Here is a 26,612-nt window from a genome sequence, read left to right as displayed (position 1 = left end):
AATGTCTTATAGCTTTGAAAAATTAAAGTTATTTTTCATGTACACATTTATTAACAAATTAACAAAGCATAACAATTTTCAATAGTTTTAAACTGTAGGCCTATATTAAACAAACACATTATCTGATTATTCTAAAATAAGTAATTGAATTAAAAAAAGGAAAAAATACACCACATGTATTAACTGGAAATCAATTTATTTATACATAATAACAAAACAAAATATATAAAGAAAAGTGTATGTTTATAAAAATTTTTGAACTAAATTTGCATTTTCAAATAAAAATTGGTAGTTTAACCAACTACATAAATCCTAATTATAGATCCATCGTTTTTTTTTCCCACGACTCTCTCTCCTCATACTTTACTTTCCACATTAACTTTTGAATGACGATTATGTAAAACTGTTTGTTAGAAAATTTGTATGGAAATTATATTAGAAATAAGCGCTATTCACTAATGAAAAAAACTCAAATAAAATTAAAAACTGCAAAAACCTAATCTCTATTAAGCTATTTATTTTATTGAAAAATTTAGTAACAGAAAACAAAATTGTTTATAATTAACAACAATTTTTTTGTCTTGTTTACGAAGTTATTAAACCAAACTAGTTATTAAAATCTAAAAAAAAAAAAAAACCATAAAAGAAATATATAATAAAAACTTTTATTTATCATCTTGCGAGCACAAGAATATTCATACAGCTCTTGATTTCAATGAAAAAAAAATTTGCTTAAGTTTCTATTGAAAATAATAAATAAATTAATAATAAAAGAAAAGTTAACTTTTATTTTATCTTAATTTTATATTACGATTTTTTATTTTTATTTTGTTTATTTCAATTGTAATGATAGATTTTTTTGTTTTAAAAACGCTTTGAAAAATGCAAACACTTCCTTTTAAAATCTAAATTGTTAGCGCCTTGTTAGCATGTTTGTGTCAGCTGGGAATACTCTTAATAGTAATATATATAATAGTAGTATATATAACAAATAGTAATATACTCTATATAGCTTAAAGCAAAGATCATAATAACAATCTAGTTCTGATAAAAAATGAATGATTTAATTTAAAAGTAATTTAATGAAAAATATATGATTTTATTCTGATAAAAAAAAAAAAAAAATTTAATTTTGATTTAAAAAATATATAATTCTTAAAATTTAATGGTAATGCTTGGGTTTAACTTAACTGTCAAGTTTATTTAAAAATATTACTAAATATTAATCAATGTTTAAATTAATTTTTAACAAATATTTATTCTTAAAAAAAATTAGCTCATTTTTATTGCATTTATTTTTTCAGTTTTCTTTTCTAAACATTTTTTTATACTCAAACTTAAATTTTAAATAAATGTGTTCTGAGGCTGCATCAAAAGTTGGCACAAAACGTAACTTTTTTTTAAAACGCGAGTTAAAGCACAGCAATTATTTTTTTAACAAATGATATATACAGCAATATAATTTTAATAAATAGTGTGTGGAAAAGTAATCTTTGCTTTCACAATGAAACTCCTAATATAATAATAAGATCTTAATAAATAAAGTAAGTAAATTAATTGATTTTTTTATTTGTTACTTTAAATTGTAATTTGTAAATGGTGAAAAAAAAATCAATTGACTTCATTGTGTCAGCCTTACTTCATAATAATGCAAAATTATATAATATTTTTTGTGATATATTCAGTCTCAAACCTTTTTTTTTTTTTTTTTTGAAATTTTAAAAATGACCTCTCTTCAGAGCAGATGAATATCGGTAAACATATGAAATTTCTAAGAATGATCTCAGTATTTGGAAATGCTGGCTCCATTTTTTTTTCCTTTATAAGTTGGTATAAGTACAAATGGGACAACCGAGGAGCTTGATTATTAAAAGGGTCTTTTAAATGATAAGTTCAGGAAACTAAATATTGATGAAATGGTTTAACAATTCATTAATTGTATTCAAGAAACCATAAACACAGTAGTTCAAACAAAGATCATTTCAAATAGCAATAAAATTTTCTACTGTAAATGGATGGGTGATCTACTGTAAATAAATGAGAAGTTGGTATGGATGTAAATGGATGTGTACTGTAAATGGATGAGAAGATTGAGAAGATTGATTGTAAATGAATGAATTTTCTACTGTAAATGAATGAGAAGATTGAGAAGATCTACTGTAAATGAATGAATTTTCTACTGTAAATGGTGAGAAGAGAAGTTGGTGACCTATAGTAAAATAGATAATCTAAAATGCAGCAAATTTAAAACAATGCTTTAGCCTTTCTCTTTTATGTTGTTTCTTTTATATAAACAATCTAGAATATTATTTTTCCTTAACTAAAGCTCATTCATACAAAATGTTAGGCACTCTTTTCAAGTTTTTTTACTTCTACTACTTTTTTATTTCTTCTCTTTATTTTTAGGCCTCATTCTACTCCATATTTTTCACCACCTTGGGCAGTTGCTTTATTAAACCGTAATCTTTTTTTTCATCTCTTTTAAAAGAACATGTCTCTTAAGAACAAATGTCCTTTTATTACTGGATGAAACCAATGTAAAAAGGTCCTGTCTGATGTTAAGCTCTGTTATTCTCAGTTTACTAAACCTTTTATTTTATTTCAGATGTTAGGTTCTTGAGACTTTTGGAAAGTCTTCAACACTGTCATTAACTAAAGTAAGTCTAACATTTAATCTCTAATTAATGGGTCTGATCTTTTTCTCTTCTCCCTTGAATAGGGCAGAGTTACTTGGAAAGAACTTTTCTTCTAACTTGACTCTTGAATCTAATGGCCATATTCTCCCTGTCATACTAGTTAAACAGATTAACCCATTGTTAAACATCCAAATCACTTTGGCTTCCAATGCTAAAATTAGTTCTCAATTAAACACTTCTACAGTTTGTGTTTAGACAAGATTTCCATCAAAAAGTGCTGTATAAAGTTAATTTAAGATTATTAAATCATTTCTTTCTAAATGTAGTATAAAAGTTTTTCTTGAAGGCCTACAATATTCTTTATTTTGAGTAATTTAAAGGGTACCACAAGGTTCTATCTTTTGCTACTGTATGGTTTCTTCTCTACAATATTGATCTCCATGAAAATTTTATATCTAAATGTTCTATTTGTTGACAACTTAACTTTTTATTCTTTTCTTGACAAAAAGTCTTCACTTTTTGATTGCTTGGAACAAGCAGCCAATTTTTTCTTCAGTAACAGCTTAAGGCTTAAGGCTTTAGTTTTCTTCGACAGCTTGTTTCTCCATCAGTAGGTTTATCAAAAAGAATGTCTAAACATCAAAAAGTTCAAATTATAGAAAAATTATTGCACAGGAAGTTTGGAATTGTTATAATTATGTAATAACTGTAGTATTTTGCAACCAGGAAGTTGCATCAACTACATTAGATAATAAAAAAATCATGAAAAGAATTCTTTAGAATTAGGATAACTTTAGATTGGTCATTTGTTTTTATAATTTTTTAAAAGAAACTTATTTTCATGTCTGCATTTGGAAATTAATTCAGATTTTTTATTCAGTAAATTTTCAGTATTTTTTCTTTGAGAAATTCATTTTTATTAATTAATGCATAATTATGGCCTTTTATAATTCTTTCAATATTTTTTGTACAGCTATAGCTTACCTTAATAATGTTTCTGTTGAAAATTTTGTGCAATTTATTAGAGGGAGGGAAATGTATGTCAATAAATCTTAAAAACACTTTTCCAATATTTGTTGAAACATTTTTGCTGTACGAAGGGTTGAACCAAATTATATTTCTATTTCGCTGTTTTGCAATTTTTGTTTGAAATTTTAGCTTGAAATTTTTAAATCCGCTTTTTTTAAGAGCATGTTCATATACGCGTTTAGAAGAGTTAAAAATATTTTCATTAGAAGAGTTTTGATTTAGTCTATTGTTAATTGAAATAGAAATTTGTTTTAAGATTTGAGTGGTATGATTTGAATTTATATTAATATATGATAATTCATCATTAGGTTTTTTATAAGGCCTATAAGAATTTTCCGAGAGGTTAAATGTGACATCAAAAAAATTCACAATTTTTAAATTAATGTTAATTTCAATTTGGAAGCCAATTTTTTTAAAAGTTTGTTTATGTTTTCTGATTTTGTCAAGTTGAGGCCCTGATTTTTTTTGCATTATAATTAAACCATCATCGCAACACAAGCCTAATTGATTAAAATAAACTATTTTAGCTAGAGAATTTAAAACACATATATGCCTACAAATTAACAAATTTCTGCTCCGTTGTAACATCCCATTGTTACATCAAAGCACTCATGCGTGGGTTTTTTCTTCCACGTTTCATTATAAAAATAGAGTAAGGTTTTTCTGCAATGTTTAATTAGATGAATATTGTCGTCTGTAATTTCAGTGTGGATTTTTCCAAATTCTATTGTTTCAACAAATATTGGAAAAGCTTTTTTAAGATTAGTTAACATACATTTCCCTCCCTCTAATAAATTGCACAATATTTTTATCAGAAACACTATTAAGGTAAGCTATAGCTGTACAAAAAGTATTGAAAGAATTATAAAAGACCATAATTATGCATTGATTAATAAAAATGAATTTCTCAAAGAAAAAAATACTGAAAATCGTAACTGCAAGCAAAAAATTGACTGCCCTATGAATGGCAAATGCTTATCAAAAAATATTATTTACAAATGCATTGTTTCCTCGCAAAACAACCCTGATAAACAATATATTGGCTTAACCAAGGGCAAATGGAAAAAATGTTATGCCAACCACAAACAATCTTTTAAACATAGAAAATACTCAAAAGAGACTATGCTATCAAAATAATTTGGCTACTGAAAGAAAAAAATATTAATTTTAAATTAAACTGGTCTATTCTAAAAACTGCACCTGCCTATAATAACATTTCCAAAAAATATATACTATGTTTACTAAAAAAATGTGAAATTATTATTCATTTTAGATCGAGAAAATTTACTGAATAAAAAATCTGAATTAATTTCCAAATAGAGACATGAAAATAAGTTTCTTTTAAAAAATTATAAAAACAAATGACCAATCTAAAGTTATCCTAATTCTAAAGAATTCTTTTCATGATTTTTTTATTATCTAATGTAGTTGATGCAACTTCCTGGTTGCAAAATACTACAGTTATTACATAATTATAACAATTCCAAACTTCCTGTGCAATAATTTTTCTATAATTTGAACTTTTTGATGTTTAGACATTCTTCCTGATGAACCTACTGATGGAGAAACAAGCTGTCGAAGAAAACTAAAAATTAGATAAGTGTTTTTTCTAATTTATATATATATATATATATATATATATATATATATATATATATATATATATATATATATATATATATATATATATATATAAAATTAGTAAAAAACACTTATCTAACTTTTTTCTTCAACTTGAAGCTTCACCATTGCTGGATCACTGTATGCCTTATTCAAGCTTTATATATATATATATATATATATATATATATATATATATATATATATATATATATATATATATATATATATATATGTATATATATATATATATATATATATATATATATATATATATATATATATATATATATATATATATATATATATATATATATATATATATATATATATATATATATATATATATATATATATATATTAGGGTGTTCTTTAAGGGCCTTAAAATTTCAAGTTGTAAAAAGTTGTTGTCTAACCCCCTCATTTGGTTCCAATATATATGAAAAAAAAATGCAGTAACAAAATAAGCTCAATTGAAAAATATTTAGGGGTAGCTCAAGCAACTTGAAACTTTTACTTATACAAACTTAATGCATTTATAATCAAAAACAGCACATTTGTTAGCTTTAAAAAGCAAATGATCAAAAAATCAATCAAAACTAAAAGACTTTTTAATAATAGAAACCATTAAAAAAGTCTAGAATAGTTGACATTGTTAGAATAAATTAATTTTGAAGTAAAGTGGATTTCTTTGCATTAAGAAAGTAGCTCTTTGCTTTTGAATCAATCAAACTTTGCTGCATCCCGGATCAGGGCAATCCCTCTTTTTGCATGGTCATTGGTTACTGCTTGGGATTTCACAATTGTCTCTACAGCCTTAAAGTCATCTTGGCTTTTCCATGTTTCCAGATCTTTAGCTAGGAATTTGCCATGCTCAGATGTGCAAATATGCAACTCTGGGTTTCTCCTTTTTCTGAGGATCCTTTAAAAAGTTGGTGCTTTGTGTTGAAATCCATCTCAGGATCGAAGAGGCAAAAGAAATCGAATCCTCCAATAGATACCAAAGGTGTCCTGCAAGCTTTTGTGATGTCACTGCTCTGATTTCCTGATCGGGGTAGTCATGAAGTAATTTCAAATTGTTCCTGGCTGCTTTGGAAGCCAGAGGTTCCAAAAACCAAAACTTTATATTAACTTTAGCCAGGAATATATTCATGTGTTAGACACCCAGATACTTTTGCAACATTAACTTGAATTGACTTTAAAAAAGCCAAACTTTAATGCTGTCGATGGCTTTTGCCATTCAGCAAGCTTGATGCATTGGTACCAGGTACTTGGAAATCAGCATCAGATTGAGCATTTTATGATAGTCATCTTGTGGCTGATGATCTTGCAGCTGCTGTTCACAGAAAAGTATATTTTTATCTTTGACATCAGAGAGTTCAGCTGAGACATCATCTGAAAAGGCATCTTTATAACTGTCTTGATCAATGGATGGCCACTGTGCTCTAAATCGTTTGAAGATGAGAATTTGTAGAGCTTTACTTGGTCCTTTATATACACCAAAAGCAGCAGCCAATACAAATTCCAGGATCTGATGGCGACAACCAAGTTGGAGTAGAGGCTGCCCCAGTAGCTGTTTAAGAAGGTTGCAAGCACCAGACAATCAACCAGTGTTGGAGCTGGTTTTATCGAAACACGTACCACAGACTAATTCTTCCAGCTCCCTATTTCATAAGGCATCATATACTGCTTGTGCCTCTGGTTGACCAGTATCTCCTAAGCAAAGATCCCTAGCAAATTATATATTATATTAAATATAAAGACATGTTTATTTGATAGTACCTGCAGGAGTTTTTGAAATATCCAAAAGCTTCGTACCTTCTCCGTTCCAGTCAGATCAATCATCAGTTTGTCATCCCAGTGCACTGTAAGAGCCGTGTTGGGCTTGAAATCTTTAGTTATTCTGGAGGTGGCTTCCTGTCTGCATTTTTGACAATTGCAACAGATGGTTGATCTATTCAGAGCAAGTGATTAAGCGTCATGTCCTAGAGCCCTCAATGTCTCGAATACGGCAGCTTGGTTGCTCAGTCTATTTTGATCGAGCATTGCTGCCAGTTGTGGTGATAGTACAATTTGGTGTCCTTGTTTCTTTGGTGGTGAAGTAACTGTACTTCTTGTAGCTGGTAATAGAACCTGATCTTCAAATCCAAATGAATAGTTTTTAAATAACTTTAAATTTTCAGCAGGAAAGTAAACCAGGGTTATGTTTACAAATAGAATTATATCTCTCATGTAAATACTTAATGTGAACGCACTTATTTAAATTACTTATCATAAAGATGCTTCTGAAAATTAATTTATAATATATATTAAATTTACAGTGTGTTATTTGTTTGGCGATGCCTATTTGTTTTTGTTTTTAAGAACTGCAAATTAATCGGATCTCTCCTTAACTACGCTGAATATGTCAAAACAAATTGGAATTCTGTGTGTGATTCAATTGAAAATTATATCAATAACTGGAGCATCATTTTTAGAATGTTTGAAAAAAATAGAGAAAAATCTTACGATCGATAGAAAAGTAAGTCAAATACAGATAAAGCGAAATGCAGAATATTTTTTGAAAATATTTAAACCAATTGAATAAGTTGCAAAGAGATCAAACAAAAAATATGTGACACTATGACAATATGTTGAAATTTTTAAAGAGCTGATATAATTTTTATCAACTAAAAAAAAGTATATATTGAAAATAAGATATCTTCAGACTTTCAATGATGCTCATTTCCTTGCAAACACACTAGATCTTAAATATTTTGGATCTAATCTTTCTAAAAATGAAAATAAAACTGCAATCACATTAACAGATAAAGAAATTAAGAACTTGTTACCAATAATATTAAAGCTGAAAGTCAAATCTGCTTCAAGTGATAGAAGCTATTTGTATAGTGAATCTATTTTAAAAGTGTAAAAAATTAGCCAATAGAATGGTTGAGATCTCTAAAATCTTTAGACTGCAACAATATAATGGATATTGAAGGTTTTTTTAAATGCATTAGCTTCAAGTGCTGGAATTGAAAGAATTCTTTTTAAACGTTTAGGTCGGTTTATTCAATAATGATGTATTGGTTGATGAATTACTGCAGTAATATTAATAGAAAATATAGTATACTCAAGTAAAATTACTAATGCAGGCCTTGTTACTAGATTTCGCTGCGTAACGAAAATGCATTTCAAAGTAACTCAACTCAGCAAATATATTTTGTATTGTAGAAGTTATATTGCGTCACATATATATATATATATATATATATATATATATATATATATATATATATATATATATATATATATATATATATATCATCATATATATATATATATATATATATATATATATATATATATATATATATATACTTATACGTATATAAAATGTATATAATTCTTTTATATATATTGATAAATTTACCAATATTTATATGCATCAAAACATAGTATTAAAATAAATAAAAATATTTAATCTAAATATATATATATATATATATATATATATATATATGTATATATATATATATATATATATATATATATAAATATATATATATCAGGCCTTGTTACAAGATTTCGCTGCGTAGCGAAAACGCGTAACGCATTTTTAAGTAACTCAACTCAGCAAATATATTTTGCATCGTTAGAAGTTATATTGCGTCACTAGCGTCTTTTCAAGTACCGCATTGTAATTAAAATTATTTTATTAACACGTTAAAAATCATACAAACAGTTTTTTTTTCTCATTATAACAAAAGTTACAAATAAAATCTATGTTCCTATTTGAATAATCATTATTATTATTTTTTTCAAATATGAACTAAATTTTATTTTGTAAAAAATATTTTTTTCATAAAACGTAACATAATATTTGTTTATTTTCTTATAATTTTACAGTTGGTTTTTGGTTATTTTATTAGCTGTTAATAAATTTTTTCTCATTTATTTTGTGAACTCTTTTTAATAAAGTTTTTAAACAATAAAGAGTTTTTTTCTAATTATTTATTAGTTACCAAAAACATATTCGTGATCCTAATTTATTTGCATAAATTAAACGAACGTCATTAAAACTTTACATTATTGAATTGACAATAAACAAAATGTCTTATTAATAAAATATTTACATCAAAATAAATCGTGCATTTTTTAAACTATTATGACAAAAAATAATTTTTATATTTAAAAGGAATTTATATATTTAATTCCCTTAAGATAAAACTTGAAACACTTTATTTTTTTAACTAATTTTTAGCAACAACAAAAAAATTATTAAACAAACTGTTTCTTTAACAAAAAATCTATTAGTTTACAATTGCGGTTAAATGCTTTTACTTACTTTATTTCTTCTGAATAAACGTCACGTAAACGATATCAAAAGATAATTTAAATTCTTTTGAAGATAAAAGTTTTTGCGTAACGCAAAACTGCTGAACGGGTAGGCAAATTGCCTTTTCGCAGACAAAATGTGAGCTGCGTAACACTGTTTAACAAGGCCTGTTATGCTTTTTTGTTAATTGAAAAAGTTGATTAAACACAGCTAATTAAAAAAAAAAGGAGTTTAAACCAATGGTTTTTCAAAAAAAAAAAAGGTTTTTTTGCAACCCTGCTCCTGCCCAACAGAGCTAATCCCATGTACTTGAGATTAAATAGGGTAACAGTTTCCTTAAAAATGAGGTTTACAGGCAGGGTATCCGGGTCAAATATTTTTTTAATTTTTTCTCTTTAAAGGAGAAAACCTGGCTAACACAATTGTATTTGGAAAACATGCCATAAGATTAAGTAGTAGTTGTAGTAGTAGTTTATAAAACAAAATAAAGGATAAAATATAAAATAATCTATAATTACATTATAGTATATTTTAGTTTTTTTTAGTCTCTTTTTTAGTTTTTATACTTTATTACAACAGTGCACAAAATGCATTAAAATTTTTTTTATAGTTTACACAACATACAAAATTACAAATTCCTATTCTATAAAATGCATTTTACATATTCACCTTTTAATGATGTTCTCACAAATGTGAATTCTTTAGTAGTTTTAAAATATAAAAAAATTGTTATTGCTAAAAGTTGATCAAAACACTAGCAGAAGATGCAAGATGGCTGTAAAGAACTTGTAGAAGATTTTAAAATATTTTTGTTAGGTGCCCAAGATGTGCTTACAATCAATTATACAGTTTGCAACAAAATATTTCAACAATTAGTTTATTTGAACATTTATTAAAAAAATGTATTTATATTCACTATTAGTATTATTATTATTATATTATACTCAACTATGTATAATACTTACTGACACAAAATATTTTTCCTTACTTATTGGTTGAAATCTGTTTATTTACATATATTAATTTTATTTATAGTTTGTTCTAAATGGCTTCATTTTACAAAAATATTGAACATTTTGTCACTGGGTTTATTCGCGAAATTCTTGTATGTCAATATTCTCACAAAACTAAAACTTGGTTGAGCCACCTCTAAATATTGATTAATCCTGCTCATATTTGCCCTAAATTATTTTTATATATATTTGAACATAACTAGGGGTTCAGACAAGGAAATTTTTACACTTCAAAAATAAGGACCACCCTAATATATATATATATATATATATATATATATATATATATATATATATATATATATATATATATATATGTATATATATATATATATATATATAATATATATATTATATAAATATATGTACATATATATTATATATATATATATGTATATATATAAATAAAATAAGGACCACCCTAATATATATATATATATATATTATATAAATATATGTACATATATATTATATATATATATGTATATATATAAATAAAATAAGGACCACCCTATTATATATATATATATATATATATTGTATATATATGTATATATATATTATATATATATATGTATATATATAAATAAAATAAGGACCACCCTAATATATATATATATATATATATATATATATATATATATATATATATATATATATATATATATATATATATATGTATATATATACGCATATATATATATATATATATGTATATATATATATATATATATATATATATATATATATATATATATATATATATATATATATATATATAGTTTACTTTTTTTAGAATAAAACATTTGTGTTGCTGTTAAATCAATTTGATACAATAGCTCGAGCTCGTGCTCAAATGCTCCATATTTTGTACGAGTTAGGAAAGTCAAATCATCAATTTCGATTTCGTTTCAATAAAGTATACTTACGCGATGCTTACACATTTGAAGTAAGTGTTTAAAATATGTTTATATATTTGAGTGGAGCAGTTACAAAAAAAATTGTAATAAAATAAATTCCCTTGAAGCACTTATTTTTGAAATATATTAGTTAAAAAGAAGCATATTATTATTTTAAAAATATTCCAGAATTTTTTAAATAAATTCTTTAGGTTCTTGTAGGTGTTAAATGTTTAAAATTGCATTAGCTTTTTGATAACTAGAATAATTTAATATATTTTTTTTAGTTTTTTATATTCCTCTTTATGTTAATAAAGTTAAAAAAACTAATTAGTTGAGTTCAATACAATTTTGTTTCATTAATTTGTAAATAAAATGTAAAAAAAAAAAAAAAAAAAAAAAAAACTAGTATAATATTCTGAAAAAATTTGTTTAAATTATATCTTTACAGGTTATGTATATACACACTTTTATTCACACTTTTATTCAGGACTTTGAAACATTTTTAGTCTTACTTTTTTTTAGTTTATTATATTTTGTTATTATATCAGTTTGTTTTTAACAAAAAATGTGCCGTAGCTCATCTGAATCAAAAGTATGCCAAAAGAAATGATTCTGAAATTTGTTAATATGAATTTTATACTATCAAAAATAATTTAAAAAGTGAAATTATAAGGGTTTTTTCGTAAAATGCATAATTATCTTACAAATTTTATCAGGCAAAAGCATTTAATGGTCTACATTAACAGCATATCCATCATATATTTTAGAATATAGTAACATGCGAACTCTAAAATAAGACTTGCTTATTACTTTTAGGTATCTTGGAAAATCACTTCAAATATTGTTCTTTTGTAGTAAAAAAATATTGTTCTTTTGTAGTAAATATATTTATTAGTCAATTTTTCAAAAATGGTAATCTTTTTTAGTCTACATTAATATTAGTTAGTTCACTTGAGAAGATGTTAAAAATCTATGTTTTGTTAAAATTGGCAAAAATTTTAAGTTTATTAATTTTTATTGAATCGAGATTGGTTTTTTGCAGAGTAAACATAATAGCTTGTTTCAGTTGATTGGTTTCTACAAATACTATCATTATAGAGTCATTCCATGTAAAAAGTGGTATAATTTCAATTTTTTAATCACCCCTTCAGATATCTTTCAAATTTCAACTAGTAAAATGTTGAATTTAAAAGATATCTGAAGGGTAATTGAAAATCAATAAAATATGAAAAAACATAAAGTTGGTGCTTTTCAATCCAAATGATTCAAAAGTTATAAGGTTTAAAGTTCTGCCTAAAATTTTTTTTATTTACCTGTTATTATGGACTTAGTTGTTGCACTTTTTAATAAATAATTTATGTTGTAGTGGAAGAATATGGCTAAAAGTTGGTACCTGACTATTTTTGAAGGTGCTGAATGCAAAAATTTACTGAAATTACCCTATTTTTTAGTTTTTAATTGTTATTTTTTAGTTTTTGTCGAATTTTTGGTTTCATCACCGTTGTTTGGGCTTTCACCAACTCTAAAAGTTGTTTAAGTCTAATTGATTCAAATTTTTTCAAATGAAAAAGGAGATCATATTACATTTAAAATTATTGTTTTAGTCACTTTAAGCATAATAATAATATGTCATTTTGAAGTTTAGATGCAAATTTTCTTATTTGGGCTCACATTCTCTATTATAGATTTTTTAGCGATACTTTTTGTGAGAATAATTAAAGTTGTAGTGGAGGATTATGATCAAAAATTGGTATCTGATCATTTTTGAAGATGCTGAATCCAAGAATGCAAGAAAAAAAATAAAAAAAACCAATAAAAAATATTTGAAAATTGTTTTTAAATTTTAAAAGTCAAGTATTTTGTTTTGTTATCATAAATCAGAAAACAAAATTGGAAATATCTTTTTGCGCAATTTTTGCGAGATGATTTGAATCATGATAATGGATTTAGCAATTAAGTTGTGCATAAAACCATTAATCATATAAAAGCTAATCTTTGTCCGACAATTATAAAAATTAATTATTTTTCTGATGGCTGTGTAGAGCAGTATATGTGCACCATAATAAAGATTTTTTTGTTAGTTGCATTTGGAATTTCTTTGCAACAAGCCATGGTAAATCTCCATGCGATGGAATTGGTGGCACTGTAAAATATATTTTGTCACTGCTAACTTGAATTCCAACTATAGGGGAAATACTGCTTGCTCAAGCAATATTTAAAATTTGCCAAAAGTTAATCAGAGAGATTATGTTTGTGTATTTCACTGCTGAAGAAATGGAGTTAGTACAAAAAAACTGATAATTGCAATCACTATTCATTCGTGGCATATTTTTATAGTGGCTTCATAAGACCAAATCAAATGGTATCGATTTTTAGCCATATTCTCTCACTAGAATTTAAATTATTTATTAAAAAGCGCAACTACAAAAACCATTATGACGGACTTGGCCAATTGCGAACCATTTGAAATTTAAAGAAAATCTGAGGCATAACAATCCTCCTTTTACCCTATTACCCTAATTAGTAGGTAAATTTGATTTTAAAAATAAAAAACTGCTGCCATAAATAATGGAATATTAACAATATTTTGATAATTATTAGCAGTTAGCAACTAAGTTTTGTTGCTAATAAAATTTAAAATACTTGTGCAAAACTATTGTAAAGCAGTTATAGTAAAGATAACAACCCAAAACATCAACTGTTTTGTGCTAATTATAGGTCAGAACTCATTACGATTGGCGAGTATTGTTACTGGATTGTGTCATTTGCTTTTCATTAAAAAATGGAGGAAATCAATTCAGAAATAACGTGTGCTATAGTGACTGCAATTACTAACTTACTAAAAACAACACATTATGTTGATTTCATGAAATTGACCTTGTTATTTGGTTATATAAGACCTGGATTATTTCATTTTTGTCTACATGAAGTCAAATATGCTAATAAACTAGCAAGAATCAATACCTTTAAAAATTGACATTTTTTTCCTACTCTTGACATACAAAATACCTTAATAATAGTATTCAAACTTAGACATCTAGAATAGACTTTGTCAAGAACAACTGCAGCAGCCATATGGCTCAAACTTTTTCAAAGTTTTAGTTCTTTGAATAATATTGCAGTGTATTTAATAATATATTAATATATATATATATATATATATATATATATATATATATATATATATATATATATATATATATATATATATATATATATATATATATATATATATATATATATATAGTATTGAGTGCTCGATAAATGATATCAGAGCTATATAATTGATTTTTTGACGAGATTAATTAAAAATAACGACATTTTTACGAGTTTTTACTACATTATGATCTTTTCAATAAAAAACATTTATTTAACTTTATTGTGTAAATGTTTCTTTTTATCATAAAATTTTTGAATGTTTTGATTTCATTGTTTTCTAAATAAAAATTGTGTATGTGTGTTTAAATTTTATTTTATATTTTTTAAGGATTACAAAATTTTGGATAGTTCAGTTATTAAAATGGTTCCTATGGCGAAAATGAGACGAGAGGTTTGTTATTACATTTAAGTATTTGTTACTAATAATAATAGATTTTTTAAAAAGAATCAGAGAGTTTTGACAGAATCATAATAAACAGACTGTGGATCTGCAAGTTTTAACAGAGTCATAATTAACAGACTGGATCAGGGAATTTTAATTAACAGAGTCTTAATTAACAGAATGTGAAGGGAAGAATTTTCTGATATTAAATAAAAGTCTTAAAATTTACTTGAAAGGTCAATTAAGTCAAAGCACATATTTTTAAAACTTGAAAGAAAATTATGAATTTGAAAAAAATGAATTTCATAACATTATATTGTTTTAGGATTAAATCTTAATTTCTAAATTTTTGAAATTTTTATACAAACTATATTTAGTCTACTATTTCTTTAACTAGGTTTAAAAAAGTTTTCTAATTCCTAAATATATTTAGGAACTTATTTGAAGTTTTGAAAAACATGTTTTGTCAATATTTTTCATGCAAATTCATAAACTTGTGTAAATATTATATGATAGGTTGTAAGGTTACCTTCGTATAAAGTTTGCATCTTTTGTATCAAAATTTTTTTTAGAAATACGCAATGGCTAATGTCTTAAAACTATTGATGTTTTAAAACTGATTTTGCATAACATGAGGGCTGCAAGTTAAATATGTTGCAAAGCAAATAAAATTGACAATTTTATTTGCATCACAAACTGACAATTTTATTTGCATCACAAACTGACTATTTTATGTATAATTGTTATTTTAGATAAATGTTAAAAGTTTGTTGACATTTATCTAAAATAACAATTTTGTTAATAGACAGATTATTTTTTAAACCATTTCTTTTTTTTGTATTAACATTCTTTAATGGTCTTTGCACAACTTAATAGCTGTGTTTTAATTTGTGTAAGTTTTTTGATTGTTATGAAAACTGATTGTTCCTTTACAATACAGAAGTCCTGAAAATGCTTTACTGGACCAAGACATTTTTATTGTACCAGGTTTTTTACTTTCTTTAATTAGCTTTACCATCCATGAGTTTAAAAATGAATAAATGGCAACCAATCACTTGTGTCTAACAATGTCAATGTCCAGTTTTAACAATTAAAAGCACTTTTGTGTTCTGAAGCATTTTTTTTTAAATAATGACACCCAGTAATAGTGACAATTCACTCAACAACATTGTTCTTGAGCTGGTCTTCTGAACATAAAATGTAAAATTTATCTAAATTCCTTTGTTAAATTTTTACATGTTTTAAATTTTTACATGTTTTTTATAATTCATAATGTTAAGTTTTTTAAAAACTTTATCAACCAATAGCAGCAGAATAACGGCAATAAATATGAAAAGAATTTGTTTTAGATTTTTAACTTAAAAATATATAACAAAAGATTTGATGATTTTAATGATAACAAAAAATCTAATGGTTAAAAACAGAACAGAACATGATAAAGCTTTAAAAATTATGAACAAGTTGATCCAAAAAAAGTCCTAAGTATATTTAGTTCTATGCCTATAAATTTTTTTGTTTGCTTGTTGATATTTCTGCATTTTGAAATGTATTTTGGAAGTCTAAATTTAAAGTGTGCATTTAATGCTTTTGGAAGTCTAAATTTAAAGTGTGCATTTAATGCTTCTCTAGTTTCATCTCAATCTAGTTTATTATCTTGTTTTTATCCCAATCTTATTTTCTTGTAGTCAAATGTCTTATTTATAAGTTTATCCCTATCTCATTTTCTTGAAGTCAAATATTTTTTTTTTAAGTGAACAACTGACCTGAATTAAAACAATAAAATACTAAAAAGTTATTATTAAGAAACTTATAGACCATTAACAATAACAAGGTTCACATTTTATTAGATGTAATAAAACATCACCCATCAATTTCACCCTAAAAATTCTTAGAGGTCAATTAAATAAAGTTGATTCCTAATATTATTCTATCAAGCTTACTATTTCTTGTGTAGCAACAAGGTCCATGAATTGGACTTTTCCAACTTTCATTCTAGCAATTTATTTTCTACAATACCGCTTAGAAAAGTTTTTCAAAAGTAAAATGTTATTAAATCCTCCTCTTGACTTAAAATCGTTGATGATAGTTATGCTATATTTTTTGAACAATCAAGAAGCAAAGCAATTTCAAGTTATTTACGCAGCAACATGCAATACAATATACAATCAAAATCCAAAGCAAAAATTGATTTCTAAACTTTCTTGATGTAACCATAGTAAACAACACTAAAAGTAAATATGAGTTTGAAGTTTACAGAAAAGAAAGCATTACAATTATTTAATTTAGACATATCATAATAGACATAAATAATAGACATAAATAATTTAGAAGCAAAGCAATAATAAGTTATTTAGGCAGCAACATGCAATACAATATACAATCAAAATCCAAAGCAAAAATTGATTTCTAAACTTAAGCAAAGCAATAATAAGTTATTTACGCAGCAACATGCAATACAATATACAATCAAAATCCAAAGCAAAAATTGATTTCTAAGCTTTCTTGATGTAACCATAGTAAACAACACTAAAAGTAAATATGAGTTTGAAGTTTACAGAAAAGAAAGCATTACAATTATTTAATTTAGACATATCATAATAGACATAAATAATAGAATAGACATAAATAATTTAGAAGCAAAGCAATAATAAGTTATTTACGCAGCAACATGCAATACAATATACAATCAAAATCCAAAGCAAAAATTGATTTCTAAACTTAAGCAAACCAATAATAAGTTATTTACGCAGCAACATGCAATACAATATACAATCAAAATCCAAAGCAAAAATTGATTTCTAAGCTTTCTTGATGTAACCATAGTAAACAACACTAAAAGAAAATATGAGTTCGAAGTTTACAGAAAAGAAAGCATTACAATTGTTCAAATTAAATCTCACTCAAATGATAGCATTAAAATTTTAGGCACATTATTTAAATTTGCATAAACTGAATTTACTCCATATGCAGTTATTTACATTTACAAAATGAGATAAACTTCCTAACTTAAATATGTTAATGGTTACAACAATAATCAACTAAAAAGTATTGAAAATCTAATTTAAAAAAAACAGTCCATAAAAAAAAAAAATATTTAATCTAATTCTGGCAACATCCTTACTGTATTGTTACCATGGATACCATTACTATCCCCAAATAAACAGCCAATATACAGAAAATTTGCTTGTAAAGTAGTTTTCAAATCAAATTCTTATTTAAAAACATTGCTAAAAACAATTCTAAATTCCCACTAGGGATGGCAATCCCGGGATCCCAAAATCCCGGGATTCTGTACAAATTGTGTCCCGAAATCTCGCGATTAGTCTCCAAAATTTCCTGGGATTTCTGGATTGTCTTAAAAAAAGTAAATGTACAAAAAGTTTCAGCTTAATTTGTAATTAAGAAATTTAGACATAATAAAATGTAAATATAGGCTTTGGAATTGTAGCTGCTTGGTTTTGTAGCTGTTTATCCTCTTTGCAATGTTTTCTTTTTATTCTCCCTCTTTCTGTATTTTATCGAAAATCCAAACTAAAAACATTATTGCTTATTTGCAATATTATACTATATATACAATTTTTATATGTTTAATTGTACATATTTTGTACGATTAAACATATAAAAAATGTATATATAGTATATTATTAAAATATTATTAATATATTATTAAAAATAAATAAAATTTTAGCACTTGCTAATTGGAAGTCAAACATTTTTAATAAAAGAAATACCTTTTTATTTTGAATTTTCTAATTCATTTTAATTCCAATGTTTGGGTGATGTTAATTTCATTTTTATGTCCACTCAGTTTAATTACAAATATGTGTGTGATTTACAAAAGTTTAATTAATGAAGTTATCAAAATATAGGTTTATTAAACTACAAAAGTTTACTTAGCATCCGTTCAACTAATGAAGTTATATTAAATACGTAAGGTTTATTAAATAAATTCAAATGATTCATTAAAAATTAATAAAACATAAAATTAGGCACCAAATTATTGGTTATAGCAAAAACCTCAGGAAAATTGTAAAATTATTTAAAAGAACAGAAATGAAAATTATTTACAAAGTACGTAAAAATTGAGTTTAGAATCATCCATTTAATCATGGGTTGCAAAATCCGATGTAGCAGCTTAAATAAGAACTTAAAAATAAAAATTATTGTGCTAAAAAGACACTTTTAGATTTAGAATTGGATTCCAAGATCGATGATTCAATTAAGATGAACGAGAAAGAATGTAGAATAATATCTGATTTAGTAGTACTTTTACTCCCGATAAAGCAACTGTGGTAGCACTTTGTTGACAAGACACAACTTTAATTTCTTCTGATAATCCATAAAAGTTTATGTTGACAAAAATAAATGAACAACAATTTGAAATAGGAAAACAATTTTATAATGCTTTGAGTCACCGAATTTAAGAGTGGAGAACACCGTTAAGGAGCTTAGTATATCTTTGTGGCCAGGTTACTTTATAAAAAATTCCAGAAGTTTTTCTACCAAATACGAGTACCCAAAATAAAAAAAATTATGATAAACCTGATAAAGTGATTCAAACTCGACAGATATAATAACAGCAGCAGACTTGAGTAGAATAATGTCAAAACAATTAAAATGAACAAATTAAATGAAGTGATGGAAAAAAAATTGGCAGCAATACAAACACAAAATATAAAGATAAAAAATAACTTATAAAATTCAAAAAGAAATACTGTTATTTGAAAGTAGTAGCTTATGATTAGATCACCTTAAAAAAAATATGATTATATATTATCTATACGGCTAACAAGTATGGATTCCGAAAAAGCATTCTCAGTTTTAATGTTCAAAAAATTAAATATGATTAAGCGATGAAATGATTGACACTTTGATTTTTTAGTACTTTCAAAAACAAATATAACTCATGCATATTCATGCATGTTAATATTATTTTTAGTTATTATTTTTATTTATACTGTGTTATCATTTTAAGGTATTGTTTTATAATTTAAATTACTTAGGTTCATTAATGAATGAAGTACTTTATTTATATCATAATTAAATTAATCACTTTTAAGTATTTGATAAGTACTTAAAATGTTAGTTCTTCTTATGCTTCTCTTTTTACAATTTGTTTTTTTCTATTTAATCCTGGGATATACCGGGATTTCCTTGGGACAACTTTTTCAATACCGTAATTGAAAATGTCTGGGATTTTTCATCCCTAATTGCCACACACAATTGCCAATAAATTGAATGCAAATGCAAATTTTTTTTCACCTACATGAAAAAAAATTGTTACTTTTAAACTCTGCAACTAAAAAATTTAAGCGAGACAAACAATATCTTTTCAAAAGTTTAGGTGAGGCAAACATTATCTTTTAAAAAGTTTAAGCGAGGCAAACGTTATGTTTCTGCAATAGCCACCTATACTAAATTTTTCTCAGATGGAATAAATTGGAAGATTGTTACAACTCCTTAAGTTGAAGTGAAAAAATTTGATTGAAAGGCCTGTGAATCTTTTGAAACACAGAGGCAATATTTTTACGATATTTCCCTTTATATGGCAGAATTAACCTTGATAATGATAAGTTTATTAAAACTAAATTTTGGACTACATTTTTTACATTTTTGCGTAAAAAAGAAAAAAGCTGTTTAACTTTTGTCTGTTAATTTTAAACTTTTTTTTAAAAGTGGACTTTCTTCAGTGGTGTACAATATATTTTTAATGATAAATTTTTGTTGTCTTGATGAGATTTTATGTTGATATCGAAAGTGAGTTGATATAGGAAGTAAGATTTTATCTGGATATTGAAAGTAATGTTAATGAATGGTTAAATTTCATTCAGTAAATAAGAAAAAAAGTTTTTTTTACATGAACATGACTTTTGAAAAGAAAAAAAATAATTTTTTTAGCCTACTTCACTTTTTTTTGAACATTTGCAAATAAAGAATTTTGCAGAAGGGTAATTCCATGTCAAATAACCCAGAAATTTTTAAAATTGTCACCCTATGTCTCAGATTTTGCTAATTTTTTATAGTTTTATAGATGACTTGATCTAAACTTTTACAATTACAATCTTTCTATAACAGACTTACAAAATCCTTTACCAAAGACTTAATTAGGCTTATGTAGTATTGCTAAACGAAAGGCTTTATTAACTTGAGGGAAATTTGATTGAATTTCACTTAACTGGCAGAATTTCGAAATGGAGGTCCTATTTAACAATACTGTATTAATGACAATTTTTAATAAGTTTGTTATAAATACTTCTGAATTATGTTTTAACTATAATTCAAATATAATAAAAGTATAATTTGGAAAAATGTCTAATCTACCTTTTGTTTAACAGGTATTTTCATAGCTAGACATCTTTGCAAAAAGATTATTTGGCATTGTACCTTTTATCAAATGATTATTTTAGATATATTTTTTTAGAAATATTCAGATTCAAAAAATATTAAACTTTTTAAATTTGATTTTTACCGTTGAGAGTAAAATAAGAATTGAGAGTAAAATAAGAATTCTTTGAAAATTTTAACCTCTGGCTCCAAGAAGATCATAAAATATGACCATTTTACTTTTAGCAGATACTGGCCAGGCCCCAATGTTTATTTAGACGTTTCAAGTTACATAACTTTAAAAATATTTGATATTTTTACTTAAAAATTCGTACCAGGCCATTTTCAGGGGTGGCAAATCCAATGAAATGATCAGAAATGTAAAAATTTAATTAAAAGTACCGGTATTTATCAATTTAAATAAATTTAGGCAATTTTTAATATACGAGATTTCGATGCTCAAAAAACCCATGTGACCTTGATGATATCAAAAACATATATATTACACATCATTCTATATTCATTGATCTTTCAAAACGTATAAAGATTTTATCTGCAAGTATGTGGATTTCCATATATGGATAATGGGGCACGGTCTCCACTTTTTTGCAGTGAAGTGTTGTAATTGATTTTTCACTACCTTCTAAACTAGCTGGATCTCTGAAACTTTTGATATTTCTGTAGTGCTAATGAACATGGATGTTAAAGTTGTTTTTAGGGCCCAAAACACCAGGGAAGGGAGCTGGGTCATGGGTCTACTTTTTTGTAGCGGAATCTTGTGATAGATTTTTCACTACTTTTCAGACAAACTGGAGCTCTGAAATGTGTGTTAAAATTGTTTTCATGGTAGATGACCAGAGGGTCCATAAGGCTGGGGCACTAGGGGTCATGCCCCACTTTTTTCAACAAATTTTTTTTTTTTTGCATTTTTAATTAAGTATAGATAATTTTAAAAATATTGTCTTCAAAAAATTTTTTTTGTTTATAATTGTTCTATTCAGTTTTTGATCATTCTGTATTCAATGATCTTTCCTATAATATTTTAATGGATTAAAAACAGTCATCCATCTAAATGATTTGAACAGAATTTTCATTGTATAGTTTAAAACTTTTTGAATTGAAAAGAAAACACATATAACAACATAGATCAGTCAGACAACAACAATTGAAGAATACAAATTGATGTTATCAGAGGCAATAAACAAGTTAACAGTTGGTTCCTGCATTGCAAAATATCTAGCAAGATACCTAAGGCAACAAAAGGAAAATTTTGCATAAGACTGCTTATTGTCTTGATTGAGGATGATGATTTTGCAGAAAACTACACTTTTGTGATTTAAAATGAAATCTTAAGTTACCATTGGTGCCAAAGTCAATGCATGTTACACCATGTTTCCCTCTATTTATTAGAGAAAATTGACCAGTTTAAAGGAAAATTGTTTTGCTTCATGTCAGAAAATAATGAGCATGACTTGGTTTTGTGTATGAAGTTAAGACACAAATAGTTAATTATTTAAAAGAAAATCATCCTAATATTTCAAAGATTCTTTATTATACAGATGGTTGTGCTGCACAGTATAAAAACCAAAAAAAGTATAAAAACCAAAAAAACCTTTACAGTATCTGTCTCCATAAAGATAATATTGAAATTGATGCAGAGTGGACATTTTTTCTACAAGTCATGCTAAGTCACCATGTGATGGTATTGGTAGCAGTATAAAATGATTAACTGCAAATGTAAGTTTTCAAAGCCCCATAAATGACCAGATATTGAATGTAATAAAATGCTTGACTGTTGTGCAAAAAATATTTAAGGGTTTGTTTTTTTCAAAATTGAAAAAGAAAGACTGACAGAATTGCGCATTACTTTGAAAAAACGTTTTTAGCTCAATTTAACCAAGAATCTATAGTTTTAAACGAGCAAGTGAAGATTTTAATATAACAAGCATGTTTTCTTTTTCTAATATTCAAAGTATTTAATCTAATTAGCAAAATTAATACACTGAAAAATTAATACATTGAAAATTAACATTAATGCATTGAAATTTGGTGAATTTGTTCTGTGTAAATATGATACATTTGATTGGATTGGTATGAGCAAGATGTTATGGTATCATTTATGCACCCCCGCGGTCCTTTTATTAAGCTTTTCTGACCATCTAGAGCAGATGAGTGTTGGGTTCCAATTACCAAGATAATTTATACCATTGATGCACCTATAACAACAACTGTATGTATATATACTTTGACTGTTGATGCATCTAAGCAAATCCTAACACAATCTTGAGACTAAATATTTTTGTATTTTATTTTGTAAATAATTAAATAAAACAGAGCAAGTACAAATCAAAAAAATTTTTCAAAACAATATTATCTTTACTTTATAAAGAATGCAAAAAAAAATAATTTTTTTTGAGAAATTAAGTGGGGCATGGCCCCAGTGCCCCGGGCCATGGACACTCTGGTCGTCTGCCCTGGAAACAATTTCAACACACATTCATCAGAACTACACAAATGCTGAAAGCTTCAGAGCTCAAGTTTTTCTGGAAGGTATTAAAAAATATATCACAAGATCCTACTACAAAAAAGTAGGGCACTTGTCCCCAGTCCCCTAGTTCAGTCTAATGTCTTGGGGATTCATTTTTCTAGAAGATAACAATTAAAAGCATTCTTCAAAGCTTTGCACAGTGGGCCAGAGATCGGCATAAATGCCAAAAATGAGTATTTGTGGAAACATTTTTTTTCTGCAAAACTTTTAAGTTAAATACCCCACAATAAAAAAATTTGCTGTTTAAATATCTTCATTTTTGTTTTAGGAGTCCTGGGAAAGTTTTCAACCTCATTCATTTAAAAACACAAATTAAAGTTTAGCAGGTTTTAAACATATGACTTGTTTGTCATTTTCAATTGATCATAGCACATTGTTGTTAAGTATGAACTCTAAATAATTAATTGCAATTACGGAAACTACAAGAAAAAATAAAATTTAATTCTGTTCTACTTTATTAAGTAATGTGTAATTTTAGATAATTAAAAACGTAATCAATAATTAACTTATTTCAGTTAATTATTGATTATGTTTTTAATTATCTAAAAAATGATTAATATTTAAAAACTTTAAAAAACTACAATTATATTTTTATATTGAAATTTCCTTCTACCAATCATTAAAAATAAAGAAGTTACTCGAAAGTTGTTTCATGCTTTGGAAAGCAACTTAATCAAATCAGTTACTGATCCTGATGCTTATAAAGTTACTGAGATCTCTGACATAGAAACCAAATAGTTTTGAAAATAATTTAACAAAAAATGTAATAAAGTAAACAGACACTAGGATAGATTTGAGTTGCATCACAAAGTCTGGTAAAAAAAAGAACTACAAACAAGCAATGCATGTTTTGAAACAGATAAACTAGACAAGGGCCAAAACTCGTGCTTGGCTTTTCCTACTTCTTCTCACAATTTAGGTATGGTGTTTCATTAAAATTAAAGTAATGGACTTATTATGTTTTTTGCTATTTAATTGTGTTTTAATAAGTGTTTATACTAAATACAATCATCTGATATTTTAATATAAATTAGTTGTATACGCAAGACCACCAGGCGCAAATTCCATACCATTCACCCAAGCTTCTGAAAAAAATAAAGAAGAGTATAGAAGAAAAAAAAACATTGCTGTCAAAAGAGAGGAATTATTTTACTCCATTATTTTGAAACTAAAAGAGGAAAGAAGGTTCAACATATATTATTATCTACACTAAATTCATTTTAAATTTATCTTATTTATTAAAAAAAAATCTCCAAAATACTATGAATGATAAATTTTTTTAATGGATTGTATTCATCTTACTCTTCAAATTTACATTATTACACTTAAGGTTGTGAAGCAAATATTACAATCAGAGAAAGATGGTGCAGTTAATTTAACAACAGTATATACTGGAGAGGAAGTATTAGCATTGATTTTGGACTGCGGACTTAGTAAAGCTGATTACCAAAAAATTCGTATTGGAGCAGTTTCTAAAGGAAACAAAATGTATCCGACTTATAATAAAAAAAGGGAAAAAAAAGATTTATGCATACCTTGTTGTGGAATACAAACTACTGATTATTCAGCCTCAGTCGATTTACAGAGCCTTATTAAGCATACTAGATACAGATTTATTTCTATCCTGCATCGTTCCAATTAAACTTTATATTAATATCTCTGGCAAATCATTATGGATCACTATTGAAAAACCATCCTCTACTCTTTAATGCCGTCCAGTACAATTTCAATATGTAGAAGAAAGTGTATTACACATCTTACACAAGAATATATTTCCTTCAACAACAGTAATTTGAAACCAACGGTCTTTAATTCCTTTATTATCAAATATAAGCTAGAATGCACAATTATTGATGGAAATGTGGCAACTATAGTTTTGCCTTTAAGTAATTCTTTTCAAGTATGTAGTATTTGTGGACCGACTCCTTCAAATATAAACAATCTAAATGTTGCTTTTTCAAAAATCTCTAATACAGTTTCCACTGAGCTTGGATTGAGCACATTACATGCATGGATTAGGTGCTTTAAATGCTGCCTTCATTTAAGTTACAGAATTGTATTAAGAAAGTGGCAAGTTAGAGGATGATAAAGAAATTGTTATAAAAATTATTATAAGTAATACAAATTATTATAAAAATTATAAAGATTATTGTTCAACAAAAGATAAAAGATCACTTAGGTTTAACTGTAGATGTACCAAAAAGCAATGGTTCAGGTACAACAAATGATAGAAACATGGCACGAAAAGTATTTTGAAACTATAAGGTGTCTGTTGGAATATTTGGCTTAGATAAAAATCTCATGAAACGTTTCTATATAATTCTTAAGTTTCTTCATAATTCTTTATCATGCAAACATCAAATTAATGCTGATGAACTTGAAAAATATACCATAATAACAGCAGAGCTACATGTTTCTCTGTACTCATGGTTCCCAATGCCTCAAATTGTACATAAAGTCCAATTCATAGTTCTCGAGTTAAAGGAGATAAATCATTACCACTAGGTCTTCTTTCTGAGGAAGCTCAGGAATGTCAAAATAAAGACGTTAAAAATTATAGACAACACTATATGAGAAAATATTCAAAAAAAGTCACAAATGAAGATATTATGCAAAGATTATCTTTGCAGTTCAGATCCAATTATTAGCTCCCTAAGAAGGAGTTCGAGATGTTTTAAAGA

General features: G+C 25.8%; 1 protein-coding gene across 1 annotated transcript in view; it reads left to right on the top strand.

Moving 5' to 3' along the window:
* The window catches only part of LOC101238093 (uncharacterized), a 119,220-nt gene that overhangs the window by 2,429 nt on the left and 90,179 nt on the right, over positions 1-26,612 (top strand). The window contains exons 2-3 of the mRNA XM_065800533.1: positions 11,413-11,565; positions 15,006-15,068. Of these exons, the coding sequence (XP_065656605.1) occupies positions 11,413-11,565; positions 15,006-15,068 (216 nt within the window). The remainder of the gene's footprint in view (positions 1-11,412; positions 11,566-15,005; positions 15,069-26,612) is intronic.

The sequence above is a fragment of the Hydra vulgaris genome, chromosome 06, assembly GCF_038396675.1.
Source record: "Hydra vulgaris chromosome 06, alternate assembly HydraT2T_AEP".
Lineage (NCBI taxonomy): Eukaryota > Metazoa > Cnidaria > Hydrozoa > Anthoathecata > Hydridae > Hydra > Hydra vulgaris.
Note: the sequence above shows the minus strand (reverse complement) of the source record. Positions and strands in the feature narration are given on the sequence as shown.